Source organism: Diorhabda sublineata, chromosome 6, assembly GCF_026230105.1.
Source record: "Diorhabda sublineata isolate icDioSubl1.1 chromosome 6, icDioSubl1.1, whole genome shotgun sequence".
Taxonomy (NCBI): Eukaryota; Metazoa; Arthropoda; class Insecta; order Coleoptera; family Chrysomelidae; genus Diorhabda; species Diorhabda sublineata.
Genome location: NC_079479.1, coordinates 11,769,970 through 11,787,548, shown reverse-complemented (window position 1 = coordinate 11,787,548; position 17,579 = coordinate 11,769,970). Strand labels below are relative to the sequence as shown.

The 17,579-nt window shown below is 30.7% G+C and overlaps 1 protein-coding gene and 1 long non-coding RNA gene across 2 annotated transcripts; one reads left to right on the top strand and one right to left on the bottom strand.

Annotated features, from left to right (window-relative positions):
* Window positions 1-1,036: 1,036 nt before the first annotated feature.
* LOC130445943 (uncharacterized) lies at window positions 1,037-2,370 on the bottom strand. The gene is made up of 2 exons (XR_008910084.1): window positions 1,686-2,370; window positions 1,037-1,597 (listed from the first exon to the last, which is right to left on the bottom strand). It is a non-coding gene; the product is annotated as an uncharacterized LOC130445943 (long non-coding RNA).
* Window positions 2,371-3,247: 877 nt separating this feature from the next.
* On the top strand, window positions 3,248-17,249 carry LOC130445942 (cytosolic endo-beta-N-acetylglucosaminidase). Its single transcript, XM_056781862.1, has 8 exons — window positions 3,248-3,524; window positions 3,614-3,798; window positions 3,871-4,028; window positions 5,218-5,518; window positions 7,525-7,690; window positions 9,523-9,726; window positions 12,667-13,142; window positions 17,008-17,249. Exons 1-8 carry the CDS (start codon window positions 3,438-3,440, stop codon window positions 17,135-17,137), a joined length of 1,707 nt encoding a protein of 568 aa, XP_056637840.1. The 5' UTR covers window positions 3,248-3,437; the 3' UTR covers window positions 17,138-17,249.
* The last annotated feature ends 330 nt before the right edge of the window (window positions 17,250-17,579 follow it).

Genomic DNA, 17,579 nt, shown 5'->3' with positions numbered 1-17,579 from the left:
ATTATAGAATTGGCAAAACTACTGCGGCTACCATAATACCACATGTATGTGAAACTATTTGGAGAAAATTAAGACCCATTGTTATGAGTGCACCAACAAAAGAAATATCCACGATATTTGAAAAGAAGTCATAGTTTCCCTATTGTTTGAGAGCCTAGGATGGGAAACATATACGGCTTATCCAGCCTAAATACATTATAACTACAAACATTATTTTCCACTAGTTTTACTAGCGCTAGCGGATGTAAACTATTATTTTGAGTGGGTTGTGTGGTAAAAACAGTGACTCAGGTATATTCAAGAATTCTACTAAAAAAATATTTAACGACCGTTTGACATTAGCACGCCGGTATGTTGAATGTACCTTTGAAATAATGTGCATTTCACATAGGCCGTTAGATGTTGATAGTTTTGCAGAAAAGATTGTAAAAGCAACAATTATGTCAGAATGTGTTGAGCATAGACTCGCTGCGGCACTTCTGGAGCGGCCTATGAGCCACAAGAATGAGTGAAATTCAAAAAATCCACATATAAAATTAATGCTCAAAGAGCGATCTAAGAGATTGTTTTGAGGTAATTTTATTGAAAAATCAAAAAATAAAAAGTTATTGAGCGAAAAAAGAAATTGTTGACAAAATTTTTTCACTTTTTTACTCATAAATTTTTAAATTCGCGGTTAATGGCAAAAAGTATCATAGACAAAATTGTAGTGTGGAAGTTGAATTATTAGTACAATTAGTGAGCCCATTAATTTATAAAAAGAACACCCCAATGAGAGAGAAGCAATATCTGTTCGTGAACGTATAATGGTTACTTTACTATTTTTCGCAACAGATAAATATTGGAAATTAATTAATTCATATTTTATTACGATAAATAAATTAAACTGAGTTAATTCAGGTGATTCTTATGGAAGTCTGCAGTATCTCTTTGGCATACCTGTATGAACGATAAGGGGAATTATAAAGGAAACGGCTCCTGCAATTTTCAATGGATTTAGAGAAGAATATTTAAAGGTAAATAATAAATGCAAATGTTTTCCTATATATATTTTTTATTTATTTTATACCACACAAAAGATTTATAAATAAAAAGTATTTAATTAAATAAAATGTTATAAATGTACTGCTGCTGGCAGGACAACTCAAATACGCATCTTCTTCCTGTACGACAGCCAATATTAATTGTCTAATTTGTTTTCAATTTTCTTCTCACATTTTTAAAATTGAGAGATCACAATGTACTCTCCGAATTTGTCATGTTCATCGGGATTTTGTAGTGAGCACTTCTAGTGCTGCTTTAATAACACTGTCATTGTCCATATTTTTTCTTTTCTTCGCAGATAACTTTTCTTTTGATGTGTCAATTGGAGTAGCGTCATCAGAGGGAACTGTGGCGTTTTCCAAATCAATATGCTCTACAGAATTTGACACTAGCATTTAAAAATTGATAAACAATATTAGTGCATTTTGAACATCAAAATTTAAACAATTGCTATTATTGGCAAATCCTGTTCAGTAGCACAAATTTTCGTTTCACTGGTTCCACTTCAACTATTCTTATTTTTCATTTCATTCATATTTTCATCCTGAGAAACCTATAATGATTAAAAAAACAAGGTTCGATAAATTGTGAATTGTGTATTAAAATATACAATTACTATTGTTTATCTGAATTAAACTTACCTGATTTCTCAAGTTGTGTATTTTTCTATTTATTTCCACTATATTTTCCTCAAAGTCTTTGGCTAGCATTTCAAGAATTATGTTTTTATAATTCTATTTTTATAGCAGCCCTCCTTAATGTCCCAAAGGATTGGATTAGACTCATATGCCTCGATGAGTCTGCAACTTCCTCATGTGTCCATTTTTTTTGGTGAAGACACTCTTGATAGTACTCTCAGAAAGTTAAACTCTAATTGAATTTCTGAGAGTAACTCTCAGAAGCGTTTACACCTGCTCTCGAGAATAAATCGGCTACTCACGATAGTGAAAAACTCGCACGTGTAAACGCAACTTAATAAAAGGATGTATTTAGTATGAGCGGCTTGCGGACAATTTCCTTCTACTTTATTGCATAAAACAGATTCAGTCTTAAAATGTGTCGTTTAAGTGATGGATTTATGTCCGTGTAGTCTTTTTTTGCTTCGCTGAAAGGTACGTTTGCTATTTTTTAAAGTCTAGTTCGGGTTATTTTGGGTTATTCATGTTTTGCAACTGAAATTACATTATTTAAAGTTACTCTTTGAACAAAGAAGAATCTTACGATCACAAATCTTTTATTTGACAGTGTTTCAAGATTTCTTTTTCCCTATTTTTGTTCGAAGATGATGGGAACAACAACTTCTTCTTTCTTTGCCTAAAGTTCTATGTTTTGTAGGTTACCCAAACATCAAAGCTTTCTTGTTCTGTGAATCTTTATATGAAAAATTCTTCTGAAAGTTTCATTCATGTGAATCATCTATGGTTTCATAAATAAAAATTAAATCTTAAACTTTCCTCGTTACAAAATATATTGGTATGTGATTATTTAGATTAACAATCTATAATTCATTCGATATATAGAAATATGGCAATTTCCTTTGTTCTACCTAAAACCACGCAGGTGTCACTAAAATCCGTACAAATATTCAACTGATTTCAGTAGATAGAGGTTCTCTATGGTCTGGAGTATGGAGTGTAGAGAAGGAGGAACGTCTCTGGGTTAAAAAATGTGAGCTGATTTTTGATGGGTAAATAGGTGGCGCTGATTATCATTGGTAATTAGCTTATGCAAGCAGGTACAGAAATATATCAAGTTCTTAATAAAAAATAAAAATCTAATAAGATATTAAGGATTGCACAGCTTTTCACATGAATATAATCAAACGTCAGTCACAACTTGATATATTTCTGTACCTGCTTGCATAAGCTAATTACCAATGATATTTTAACAACACTATAATTATTATATTTGTTGCGGATAGAGTTCAATATTTTATTTCTATGAACCAAAATGTTTTTTTTATACTATTTCATTATTGTTACATGATTCTACTTTTTTTTCATATTAGAATATATGTATTATCTAAACCAAATAAATAGCTAAATAATAAAGTAAATTTAACGAGATTCTGTTTTGTTAATCGTTTCATTATTTTAATACTACTAATTTCATTATCACGGTGCATTATTTAAAGCATTACTATACAGTTATTTTCAAATCAGCGCGTAAAATTCAAGCGAATACCCTCTATAATTAGCGCCACCTATTTACCCATCAAAAATCAGCTCACATTTTTTAACCCAGAGACGTTCCTTCTTCTTTACACTCCATAGTCGGGAGTATTCAACACTGCTTGACATTCGAAATCCAAAAATGTGAACATAACCTTAATTTTCAATTATTCATAACATTCAAAATAATCAATTATAAACCCATAGAAATTGAAACCAATTATGGAAAATTCTACAAAAATGATGCCCAGCATTTTTAGTCAATGTTATCCTATAACCAACATTACAGAGTTGCAAGAAGTTATTCAAGTAAGTGGGTATTAAATCAAATATTATTTTTTTTATTACGAAATGTTTACTCCAAAATTGAATTTTACATTGGATAAAATTTGATGTAGGACGCTCCTTTGTGGATTTCTAGGGTTTTACCAATAGTACCTAGATCGAGAACTGTTGTTAAAAATTTCTCAGATGACTGTCACTCAGATTTGCATAATTTTTCTTTGAAAACTAGAATAGACAATAGATTTGTACCAAAGACACTACTTTGTCATGATTATAAAGGTGGATACCAAGCAGATAGGTAAGTAAGTTTATTTCTTATATCTATTCATGGAATTGGTCAAAATTTATTTTCATAATTATAAATTTTTAGATATATACATAATTCTGATGAAGAAATTGTGGGCAATGGCTATACATTTTATAACTGGTCACAAATAGATATATTTGTATATTTCAGTCACCATTTTATAACCATACCTCCACTGTGTTGGATTAATGCAGGCCATAAAAATGGAGTCAAAGTATTGGGTGAGTTTTTTAACATTTTTTGTTCATTTAGTAGTAATAATATTTTATGTGCTTCCAAATAAGATTTGTTATTCTGAAATAGCATTCAATGTGAATCATTTTTTTATGCATGAATTTTTAAAATAATATTCTCAAAATAGATTTTATTCTATTGTCTGTTTTATTCATTCATCCATTATACTGTTCAATCTCTGGGCTAAGCAGTTTGTGCACTTACAAATCTCTTTATTGGGGTGGATTACTCCCCTTGTTCTTTTTGTTACAGTTTTTTGTTGATCCTGGCTTCATTTGTCAACCTACTCCATTCTTTTATGTTTCTGTATTTTGCTTTCCAGTCTACTATTTCTAGAATTCTGGTATCTTCTTTTATTTGGTTTCTCCTGGTATTTCTTGGTCTGTCTCTGCCTCTTGGCCATAGTTATTCATTGTGTTATCCTCCTCACCATTTCTGTAGGTTTTCATTTCATGATTTATCTTGCCCAAGTTCTTCTTCTGTTTCTTTATTTTCCTTCCATTTTCTCTCACCATCTCCTGTAATGTTTGGTTCGAATATAGTTCTCAGTATTTTTCTATCAATTAACTTCAGGTCTTCTTCCTTTTTATTTATGACAATTTTTTCCATCTCGTACACATTCACTGCTGTTATTAATGTTTTATATATTTATATTTTATTCTTTTTACTAATATTCTTGCTTTTGAGTAACTTTTTATTTTTTCCAAATGATCGATATCCTTTTTGTATCCTCTCTCTTAGTCTTTTTTTTATTTCTAGACAGACTTTTCCTGCTTCTGTTTCCAGTTTGTTGGTTGCCTTTTTTAGTTCTTGGTCTTGTATTAACCAATATTGTTACTTCGTCTGTGTATGCTATTGCTTTATTTGTTTCGTTATAATATTTTTATTTTAGGTTGGAGAGTCTTAACTCCTTTGCTTCTTTTAATTTCTTCTGTTAGGGTTTCCAGATATATTACTTTGTTTTTCATGTTTTGTATTATGACTTCTATTAATATCTTTTATTTTCTGGGTAACTTTAGTAGTATCTAAATCTCCAGGACCAGACCATTTTATTCATACCTACAGTAACATTTCATTGAAATGAATATTTTTCTTTTGGGTGATATGAATAATATGAATTTTTTGAATAATATGAAGATAATACTTTTTAATCTAATTATGCATATCATTTCCTAGGTACACTAATTACTGAATTTGAATCTGGGAAAGATATCTGCGACAATCAAATTTTTGTGGATTTGGAAACTATGAAAGCTTTTGCTCAGTCTTTGGCTCTTTTAACAAAAACTTTTGGTTTTGATGGCTGGTTGTTAAACATTGAAAATAAAGTAGACAATATGCAAACTTTAAAAGAATTTGTACCTTATTTTACAAATTTAATTCATACAGATAATCCTTCAAATTTAGTTATATGGTATGATAGTATAACTTTAGCTGGGGAGTTATCATGGCAAAATGAGCTAAATAAAAATAACAAGTAAGTATATTATATTCGAAATAGGTGTAATCAAAAAAATTCAATTTTTATATAACAGATATATAGTTGCTGTTTTCATGATTATGTTATAATTAGATAAAGTGTCATTTACCTTTTTGTGGATTTGAGGTTTCCTGTTTACACATTCTCAATAAATTTCAATATGGATTATTTTCCCACAGATAATATTTTTATTAGAGATACTGGATTTTTTATTAATAAGTGCCCAAGTCATTTCGTATCATATCAATATGGAGTATAAACCAGACCCCCACAGAATTTAACAAAATTTAGTATGAAAGTTGTCCTTATAGAAATTAAGTAAAAAGGATTTTTTCTTCAAATATCGCGCTATATAAAATTTTACAAAATCACCATAGCTTTTCTCTTAATTTAGCTAGAGATATAAAAATGGTGTCATTTTACTCAGTTTCAAATGCTCTTTTTTTATATACTTCACAAAAAGTGTTGGAAGTGTTAAATTAAAAATTTTAATTTTGATTTTCTTAAAACATGCATTTTTGAAAATTTTCAGAAACTTTCTTAGAAAAAATTATACTTTTGGTCAGCGATTCTAAATTTCAAAGTGAGAAACTAATGGATTTATATTTAAACAATAATTCTAAAAAGGGTGTTTTATAAGTTTTTGTTTTAGTTTAACTTTACTTGAATTATTTACTGTGATTATTATCATAATTAATTATGTACTTAGTAGTGTTGTGTCTAAAACAACAGTTTAGCTATTTACAAAATAATACTCTCTTTAGTTAAGTTGGAAATAGTTTTTGCAAATTATTTACAATACATTTTTAAAGAGACATTCATAAATAACAATCAGCGGAGTCTGTTGCAGTCAAGTTGAGACAGGCACACTGCTGCATTATATTAATTTTGTTCTTGGGTCTGATTTGAAATCAGCTTAGCATGTGTAGGAGCAGAATGGCATTTTTCCGCTACTAACCATGGAAAAGGTACAGTGAAGAGAATTGCAGCAAAAGTCTCCATATTATGACCAAATTTCAACACCTATTCCTATAAATTTCTGAACAACCGTATCAGCCAAGCAGTAACTATTAAAAGAACACAATATCATGCTTATATGCCTGCAAATTCAAGTGTATCAAAGATATGTGCAAAAGTATTCTCTGAGAATACAACAGAGGTAGAAGTGACCATCCAAAAATGCCTTGAAAAACTACAAAATAAGTTAGGGGCTATATAATCGCTGTAGATGACCAAAAGTGGCTCTGGCATATGTGTTGTATGATAATGAAGAAAAAGATGAACTAGAAGTGACTTTTCTGCATCTTGCTGGTCCTTCGTCATCATTTTCATATCCAAGAAAACCGGAAATATTGTGGTTATCACTGACAGATGTACTTTGTAAAGTTAATCCCACCACTCCTACAGGAAGGAATTATGTAATAATATCTGAAGAAGTCGTTAAAAACTGCACAAACCATCAAGTTATGAATAACTTTTGCCTAGATTTAATGTTAAAATTTTAATTTTAAGTTCATGATTTATGTAATATAGTAATGAAATCTGTAGTAGGCAGTGTGACTAATCGTTTCATAAAACTCCTTTTTTAAAAATTAAAAAGAATCACTTAGCAAAAGTATAAAATGTTTATAGGAATTTTTTGGAAATTATCAAAAATGCACTTTGAGAGAATCAAAATTTTTATTTCATTTTTCAAAAACACTTTTTATAACAAAGTTTTCACACTGTGGATAGAGGTTTCGTCCTGTGTGCAACAAAATCTGCACACCACATTATCTGGTGGTTTTGCTAAACAGTCTCATCAGTATAAATATCACCAATGGTCTCAGGAACTCTAACTTAGAAAATAGGAGAATACTAGTAAAATGTATTGAAATTAAAAATTATCCAAGAATATTTCTTTATAGTTTGACAGTATAGTTATCATTTTATACTTATGCTTGGTTGCTCGATTATGATACTAATTGTAGGTGCATATCCGTAATTTTTTTACCTTATTCCAGATATTTCTTTGATTCTTGCGATGGAATATTTTTGAATTATACTTGGAATGAGAAAACATTAGCTAATACCAGAAAAATTGCAGAACATCGTAACTTTGATGTATTTGTAGGAGTTGATATTTTTGGAAGACATATGTATGGTGGAGGAAAGTTCAATACTTGTAAGGTATCTGTTTTGCAAATGATGTTCATTCTAAATGCTTAAAATATCTGTGATATATATTTGAAATGAATATCTAAGAATTGTGGTAGTTAAATAACACATTTATTTTAAAGCTACTTTTATTGTAAAAGTTAAAAAAAACAATTAATAATGAATAGATAATGATCCAAAAGGATTTGGTACAGTTTAAATATGTTCCTAAAGCTTATCGAGGTTATCTCAGTAAAAATATCTACAACAAAGTTAAAAAAAAATTATATTTAAACATTTTAGCAAAAAAACAATATTTGATCCATTTGAATTGCCTCGTTTCTTTAAATCTTATTTGGAGTCAGGTATCTAATTGGATCTTAATCGTTCCGATTCCTTATTTTTGCATCCTTATAGTCTTACCAGAGTTCAACAGTTTTTAGGTCGAAATTTCTTGCCAGACAACTAGTGTTGCAATTTCTCTTCCTAAACATAATTTTTTAATACTGTAGTCACCTACATTATTATGCAATTTTAAATTATGTTTGAAAACAATAACTTGCTCATATTACAAAAAATTAAATCTGATTCATTGAATTGTCAGATGCGATAGTTTCTATTTGTATTTTAGGTCTAACAAAAAAAACTATTTCTATTTTTTAAAATATTTCCCATTAAAATTATCATAGTTTCAAATATATTCAATTACAATTTTCAAATCACTTCTACCACTCCAACTGAGGTAGAAAAACAACTATTTTTGATTGAAACTAGTTTGTATTTTTCAAAATATTTTCCATTGAAGTTAATACACTTTCGAATACATACAATTCTCAAAGTACTTTCACCATTCCAACTGAGGTAGTTCTAAACATTTTTTCCAAAGCACTAGTTTCTATTTTGTATTTCGGGTCTAACAGAAAAACAACTATTTATGATTGAAACTAGTTTGTATTTTTCAAAATATTTTCTATTAAATTTAATTCACTTTCGAACACATCCAATTCTCAAATTACTTTCACCATTCCAACTGAGGTAGTTCTAAACATTTTTTTCAAAGCACTAGTTTCTTTTTTGTTTTGTATTTCAGGTCCAATAAAATAGAATTCAATCATACTGTTTTGAACTATTCGAACTGAGTGGAAGGTCGATAAATTGATCTCTGAAGCACTACTGCGCTACAACAATGAATTGACGAACTTGGAAAACAATTTATCGAAAATTATGGCTTTTAAAAATTCAATTTTTTTATTTTTTGAGCAGCACTTCAAGATTTTGCTTTTTCATAATCATTTTCCAACATTCTCCAATTACTCCTGGCAAACAAATGGTTATACATCATTCCGAGTTTATTGTTTACAATCGCATGGTATCTCGATCATGCTTAATCAGTTGTAAGTCCAGCATGTTTTTATTCATGACAACAGATTTTGAACGGTCTTAGTGGATTTCGTCCTGGAGTTTGAATCTTTTCACAGTGTTTTAGGATAGAGCTTTATAGTTATTATAATTTATTAAAATCCTTCAAGCACTCTTGCTGTTATACTAGGGACTGCACTTTTCAATTAAATACAAACAACATTAATCACACTCAAATAACAAAATGTTCTCGTCGGGGTTATTTTCAACATTGTAAAGTTTACAACACAACTGTCAATCTCAGTAAAAAACAGTGAGTGTTGCCCAGGGACAACAAATTCTTTACTTTAAACATATTCCCGCCTATATATTGATTAGCATCATAAATAACAACAAACATAATGTTTATGGCTTTCTAACCGATTGAAATTGCCGCAGTGTCAAATTGTATAATAGTTTTGTTTTATTAAGGACACTACTAGCTTCTCGTATTTTATTTTTTTTAGGCAGTTGAAGTAGCTTTTCGGTACAACTTGTCTTTGGCACTATTTGCACCAGGATGGACTCATGAGACCATCGACAAAAGCGACTCGTTTTTCGAAACATTTTTCAATAGAGATATGGCGTTTTGGAGAACTTTATACTGTTATATGTATACCCATCCTATCAATACTTATTTTACAACGAATTTTTATGTTGGATTAGATACAGTAAGTAAAATGGCATTTCTGGAACCATTGGTGATATTCATACTGATCACACTGTTTACACCAATACTCACAATTAGACTTCCTGACTCGCGGTTTGTCTTTAGAGACTGAAGGTAAACATTTTACCTTCAGTAAAGGTAATTCTGAGTGTTTATGTAGTGGTATTATAAACAGTGTGCTCAGTATAGATACCGAAAGTACTTTATATATGAATGAAACAAGTATTTCCAATGTTGTTCAAAACTTTTTGGAATAATAATAGTATATTACATAATGAATTTGGAAAGTGGGAGTGCGAAATACACTTTCCAACGAGTTGTGTACATTATTTTTCCTACGACCACGTAAAAAATTCTTCAAAAAAACGTATTTTTCAAATAAGAAAGTCATTTGAACAATATCACACATGTTTTGAAAAGTATGTAAACACATGTGTTGAAAAGTATATAAAAACGTGTGTTGAAAAGTTGAAAAATCCTACAAAATATTTTTTATTTTGCAATAGTAGAGATGACAAAAACGAAAAGAATGATTATGAAATATTTTATAACTAACAGAATAAGACCCAATAGAACAATAAATTTTTTGTAACTTTATTAGATGCTTAACAAGAACTAAAGAATTATTAATAATTTTGTTTTACTTTTTTTCTGAGACGTTATTAAAGTTAAATGTAATTGTTATTATAACAATTACTAAATTGTGGATTTTGTAATGTTGCATTATTGGTGGTATCCCTAACATATGTAGCATTTTGTTCAACACTATGTTCAATGTTTCTATTTGCAACTATGTTTCGTGTGCTTGTGTTGCTAATGGCATTCATCATTTTCTTAGCAGTCATTAATCTATTAGTTGCAGAGTTATCTATTTACTGCTCAGCCACGGTAGAGGATTTCTATCCTCCATGGAGTATTAATGCAGCAAGATCTGCAAAATTGTTGCAGAAGAACGCCTAAAGGTTTGGTCAGTATATTGTTCTGGAGTTGGAATATTAAAAACTTTGGCACTCTGCCTATTTTGTTTATAACCACTACTTTATAATTGAGAAAAAACTTAGGTGACTGGTTGGTGGCCTCTCTGTCCAATAATTGTGAATTTTCTGGACACCTGGTTTTTTGTGTTATTTATTTTTATCACAGCGACTGTACCCAAATCCTCTATATAGTTTATAGTCAATTGTGTGAGCTCCTGCTTTTGGCATGCTCCTGATTTACCAAGGATAAGGATTAAGGTGTAACCTAAAATAATGAAAAATACTTATACATTCAACCAAATAATATATATCGGGTAGATTAAACTTCAGTTTAACATGAACTCTTTAAAATTTTTCACATTTTTCCCATATCATAAAGAATTAAATGATTAAGATTTACACTTTACATTTTATGAACTCGACGATGACGATTAAAACATTATCAACATTGTCAACACGCCCAGAAAACAAAAAGTTATTCGTCCTAGAGCAAATATTTAAATTGTCCCACTTATTTTTTAAATTTGTTGTGCTTTCATCGAAAACATTTCTTTGTATTTTTTACAAGATTAACCAAAAGTACTACTTCTTGATCAGATAAATTGCGAGAACTGGCAGAAAAAGTCTGTTTAACATTTCGGTATCTGAGACCGGACGGGAAATTTGGCTCTTCGAAATTGGCATCCCTTATGGTTCGTCCGCTTTCTCCCGCTCAGTAGCTGTCCAGTAGTTTCCCACCAATTGTTATTTGTGACCTTCAGTTAGCTGTGAGCCGTCGTGCCGTGCATATCGTATTTTATTTTTTATGGTATGTATGTGGGTACTTTGAAAAAAAAAATAAATAAAAGGGAAATACCTCCTGGATTCTTACGACCTCCAAACAGAAAATTGGGTGATCCCTAAATGGATTTGCAGGCAATACAACTTTACTTTCTGTTGTGCCTAAAAAGAATAATTAGGTAATATTGGTGTCATCAATTCACAGTATTGAGACAGGGGACAGAAAAATCAAACCTGAAATGGTTTGTTACTACAATAAAACAAAAGCAGGGGTGGACTTGCTAGACATGAAATGTACGGTATATTCGTTCAGTACGAAGAACCAGAAGATGGCCTCTCGCAATATTCTATCAAATATCAGATATCAGTCGCATCAACTCCTTCACCTTGTACCTTTCATTTTGATGCAATCCTCTTGTGACTTGATACCTGTTCGTACGAGACCTAGCAGTGGTGCTCATAAAGCGACATATGACCAGACCGTTGGAAATACCATACCTACCACTTGATATCTGGGTTACCATACAAGCATATGTTAGGAACGAAGATCCTAAAAACCTAGATGGCTGCATCCCAAGTGACAAGCTAGAAAGGAAAGGAAAACCTGCTCTAAGTGTCCAGCAGCAAAGGAGAGGAAGACAAATTATAAATGCATAAAATGTGACGAGCCAATATGCTTGGAATGCAGCACTTCTTGTGTTACAAGGATTTGACTTTTGGACTAACAAAATCTTTGTTCAGTTTATACCAATGTTAGAACACATTCGACTGTCACCTATTCTGTGATAAAAATTGTTTTGAAGAAAAAAATATAAGAGCAAAATAAACAAGTTATTTACAAAAATATAAGATTTGTTTTCTATTCCCATGTATACAAATTATTAAGAAAACTATACAAAGGCATCAAGTGTAAGTACTGTAGTTCCAAAGTGAAAATTTGACCTAGTTTCAGAGACCGGATGACACTGTATGTGATTGAACATTCATGATACAGTTAAAGTGTTCATCGTTACCTGTAAAATAGAGCAATCTCGTTTATCCTTCATCTAAACTAATGTTTAAACTATAGTTTAATCTCCAGTTTTAGTTCAGGTTGTAAAATTGGCCTTTAGACGGATTTTACTGTCGTTTATTATGGTAATACTGAGGTTTTTGCTGAAATATCTTTTTCTTTTACTTTTCAGGAATGCTACAATATGTTTAGTCAAGAAACGCAACTCACAAGATGTTTATATCCTTCAAATTTATCTTTAATACCTGAATTTGGTACAATAAATATACCTAGTAAGTGTCGGTGTATACAAGGAACTTTAGAATCAACGAAAAACACCTGCTTATTGACCACATCAAATCTACAAGAGGAGCATATGTACATTCATAATTTGTTCGTAACTGATATAGAAATAAATAACAACACTGTTGTGTTTTTCCTTTCGAAAAGTATCGACGAAGCTCGCGTTTCGAGTATCGTGGATGTACGGCTTATGGTTAGCGGTTTTAATAACACTTTAAAGAAAGTTATCTTATTGGGAGAGAAAAAAGAATATCCAGAAGTAAATTCAACAGTTATAGAAGTTAACGGATTAGATACAGGAGATGTTTATAGGAGAATTAGAGACAGGTATTATAGAAAAATCGTCGAAGATCATTGGCATTTAAGGTAATATATTCTATAAGAAATTAGATTTAACTGTTTATAATTGATACAATAGTTGATTTACAATTGTACAATTTGAACTCCCAATCGAGCACATTGGTGCGCAAAACTTCAAACATATGTTCCAAAATTCCCTTTCTGAAATTTTATTATCACCAGATATATGATTGTAGATCGGGAGCCAGCAACAGAAATACACGATCAAGCTCCTCTTAAGTGATAATTAGTAGAATGAATCGTCGTCGTATAATAAAGCCTAGTAAAAGTCAGATAAAAGAATAAAAATTTGTGAAAATGTAACTATCCCAATTTCTCAAAGAAACGAAATTATAATGTAGTAGCAGACCCGGCCACGCGTTGCTGTGGCTGAGTGATTTGATTTGAAATAATTCTAATGACAATACAATTGCTTTCTCTTCTGCTTGTTCAATGAAATTATACTGGTATTGAGTTGTAAAATAGATCTGAAGAAATTTTGTATTTTCATTTGGCATCGGCATCAATGATCCAATTTTATGATATACCTGGCCTTGAATTATGAATGTTGTCTCAAAATTATGACCATCAGATGACAAATCACAAACTTTGGATGCCCCAAACGACGGCATTTGGAAGCAAGAATTAAATTTTCGTGTCTTACGCAAAAATAATTTTGATTCATTTGAAATGCCAGAAATGAGGGATTTCAAAGGTTCAGGTGAAGTAGGGAGTGGTGACAATACAACTTTTCCTGATGCGCAACACATGCCGGGTGTTTCATTTTGTCCATCGCACCAATAGTAACTTTGGAATCAGCCGAGTAATTGAAGTCTGGTTCATAATTAAATTCAAGACAAACAAATGATCCATGTGTTAGTGCGCGGTTGGTTCGATGATTTTATCGGTTTTGTTCTCTATATGAATCTATGTGTTGTTGACGTGCCACCCTAGTTCTCAATGCATTTTTTTGTCGACGATTATCATGCTGTTCTCGTGCACGAATTTTTACTAAAAATTAACGAAAACGTTGATGATCAGTTTATTATTAATTATTGAGACCATTAATTCAAATAATAACTATCCTAACATTCAAGTTGGACCAAATTACATATATAAGCTAACTTTCATGAATATCAGTTGACTCGTTTTTGAGTTCATTCGGAACATACACACGGACACTGAATTTTTATATATTAAGATTAAACGTCAGCTGACGCCTCGAACATGAAAAAAAATTTATACTTACAGTGATTTCCTCTCAAATAAAAATTTTATTGATGATAGCTTATATACAGTGTGTCTACTTAAGTTGGAACCATATGGAAAACTTTTTTATTAGCGGTTTTATGAAAAAAAGTTATTCTTGTTAAAAAGTTCTGCATGGTTCAAAAGCTAAAATGCAGCCATCAGATATCATTTTTTTAAAGGAGCTCTCACCGATATCTTCAGACGCAAATCAAGTGTTTTTTTCCATCGATATAACACAGTAAATTAATTTAATTTGAAGAACATACTTCCAAAAAACAAAAATTTTTCGGTCGATAATATCGTTGTTATGGAATTCCAAAGATATAATTTGAATTGATTATATATAAAAAGCGAAAACAATAACTGGCCAATGTAACGCTGATTTGCTGATATGATTTGATACCGATATTATTAAAAAACGAATGCACTAGTTCAAGAAATCAGTTTTATTTCATCACAATCGCCTAGTATTTAATGAAAAAGAAGAGGTCATACAAAACGTGTGAAACTCTATGATAAATACCTGAAAATCACGGGAGCTACGCCGAATAATAGTATGAATATAAATGGCAGAATTTGTGCAAAAAATGTCTTCAGTATTGGAGCTTTTTTTTGGTTCAAAGTGGAGCTTACTTTAGGTAATCGCTTGTATTATATTGATTTACGAGGAGTAATACAAAAATACACTGAATAATTTTTGTTGGAACCAGTGAATTATGCAGCATCTACAGTGTGTCACTTAAGTTTTAATCATATGGAAAACTTTTTTATTACTGGTTTTATGAGAAAAAGTAATTCTTGTTAAAAAGTTCTGCATGATCCATAAGTTAAAATGCAACCATTAATGTCAAAAATGTTAAAAGTTGTTTTGAATTAAAACTTATATTTAAATATGCAATTACAGCCATTTATTATGAAAATTCAGAACTTTTTATTAAGATTAACTTTTTTTCATAAAACCACTAATAAAAAAGTTTTCCATATGGTTACAACTTAAGTAGACAGTATGAAGATCTTCCTTATCGATATTGTCAGGGGTGAATTCGGAGCAAGTATCACCTTGGGGCTGTTTTTTCATTTTCATCACACCGTTCTTTATAAACTTTCTACATGTGATTATATGATCTAGATGTTGATTCAACACAAATAGGTGAGGTCGAGGGTCTGCAATAGTGACTTGGTACTTTGGTAATAAATGCAGCCATTCGATAACAGACTCTGTTGAGAATTGATCAAATTGACAGCTGAACCGACCTATCCTTAATAAAGCTGATCACCATGTTAGTTTTTAATTTAGTTAAGTTGGTAGGCGATAAGCACTTTTTGATATGTTCACGCGACAGCGAAGAAGCGAAATGGAATGGCGACAGGCAAACGTGCTCCAATTTGTAACCTCAAAACTTGTTAAGTATTGAGCAACAATCCGACGATTGTTTAGAGTTTTGTTAATCAAAACAAGTATTGTCAAACTATTCAAAAAGTACCTTATGAAACTTTGTTCAATAAACTGAACATTTTGTCGACTTTGGACTTGTATCATTTAACAACAAAAAACCCAAATCCACTGAAAATAACTCAGACTTTGATTTTTTATGATTAGTAGCATTGGAATTAAACTGTTTCTTCTGCTTTTTTTCTCAAATTTCTCTTTTGAGTAATATTGTTTGGCACTCCAACTTTCTAATCCCCAAAACATATCAATGTGTCGTTTCCTCATTTCTTTATTTATATTAGCGCACATAAAACTTTTACTGATTTGTTTAGATTCTTCATGAGGGAACGACTTCTTTAAATTTCTTGCTTCTCTTCGTATTTAAATGTATCCATTTTTTATAATCCTTTTCAAAGTATTATAATTTTTGTCCTCGTACACAGCATTTTATTTTCCTCTCCTTTTGATAACTTTCTCCGCATTTTTTTATTGTTTGAATTATCAGAATCGCTATTAGGATTAAGTATGATTTCATTTTTATTTATTTCACCCGCCTCTTTTAAAATGTCTCTGTCATCATCAATATTTTCAGGAACTAAATAAGTGCTAGTAAAGTACTCGACCAAGTACACTGGCATGTCCAAATGAGCCTTAAACGTATTACGAAATAACTAGACATTTCCAAACTTTTGTTCTACTCTATGTATAATGAAAGAATATGAACTAAAGAAGCTCGGTGCGTGGAAATCCAACACAGTTGCGGAGGGTTACGTAGACGACTCAATAAAAAACAAAATGGATTCCGCAGTGAAAATTTTAACGGGAACAACTAGTTCAACTTGAAGCAACATTGTAAATTTTCATGATCCTACCAACAATCCAATAAGTACTAATGTTAAATGTTCCCAATTAAAGTACCACTAGTAATGTACTTCTTCTTCACTTCAAATTAATAATGCTCACAGTTGTACTTTTAATATTACTATTATAAAATGAAAATTGATAAATGTTATGTCGAATTTTTTTAAGTCTGCGGACGTAGAAAAAATTCTATATGAAGCTCTTGAGTAAAGTAATTTTTTTCACTCGTAGGAATTGCTGCCGTAGGTCAAACCTTCCTACTGGTGTATAAAACTATTACTTTACTCACTTGTTGCTTAAATAACTATTTTTTGATTGTTACAATAACATTTTTTGTTATGTTTTTAGCATCTTCGTTATCAATACAACACCTAGTAAAATATTAGAAGTGGGAATGACGATGAAGTCTGGCAATTCCATTCTTTTAGGAGCTTTCGGGATTGAAGACGCAGATGGTGGCTATTTAAAAAACTCATGAAGAAAAAAACCTAATTATTCTACAAATATAATTAAAATAACTATTTTTCAGTGTATATTATTCTTTATTTTTTTAACAGAGTTTAATATTAAATTAAAATTTGTTGCTTTTATTTTTAGTTTATTTAATCTATAAAATGATTTCATCACAAACACTAAAGTCTTCTGTAATAGTGAAAGTAGTTCCCTGCATAGTGATAAAATCATATAGAATTACTGCCGTGTTTTTACTCTCACATAAATAAAACTGCCAATTTGCTATACAGAAGAACTGATATTTGCTGGATATTGAAATCCATTGTTTCAATGATTAGTTGAAAACTAATGTTTTTAGGTACTCTTACTCTATTATGCCTCTTCGACACAATAGATCTACAAGAGGTGAAAAGTAACAGTAATCATTTATACTGAACATTCTATTTGTATCAATACACTAACGATCA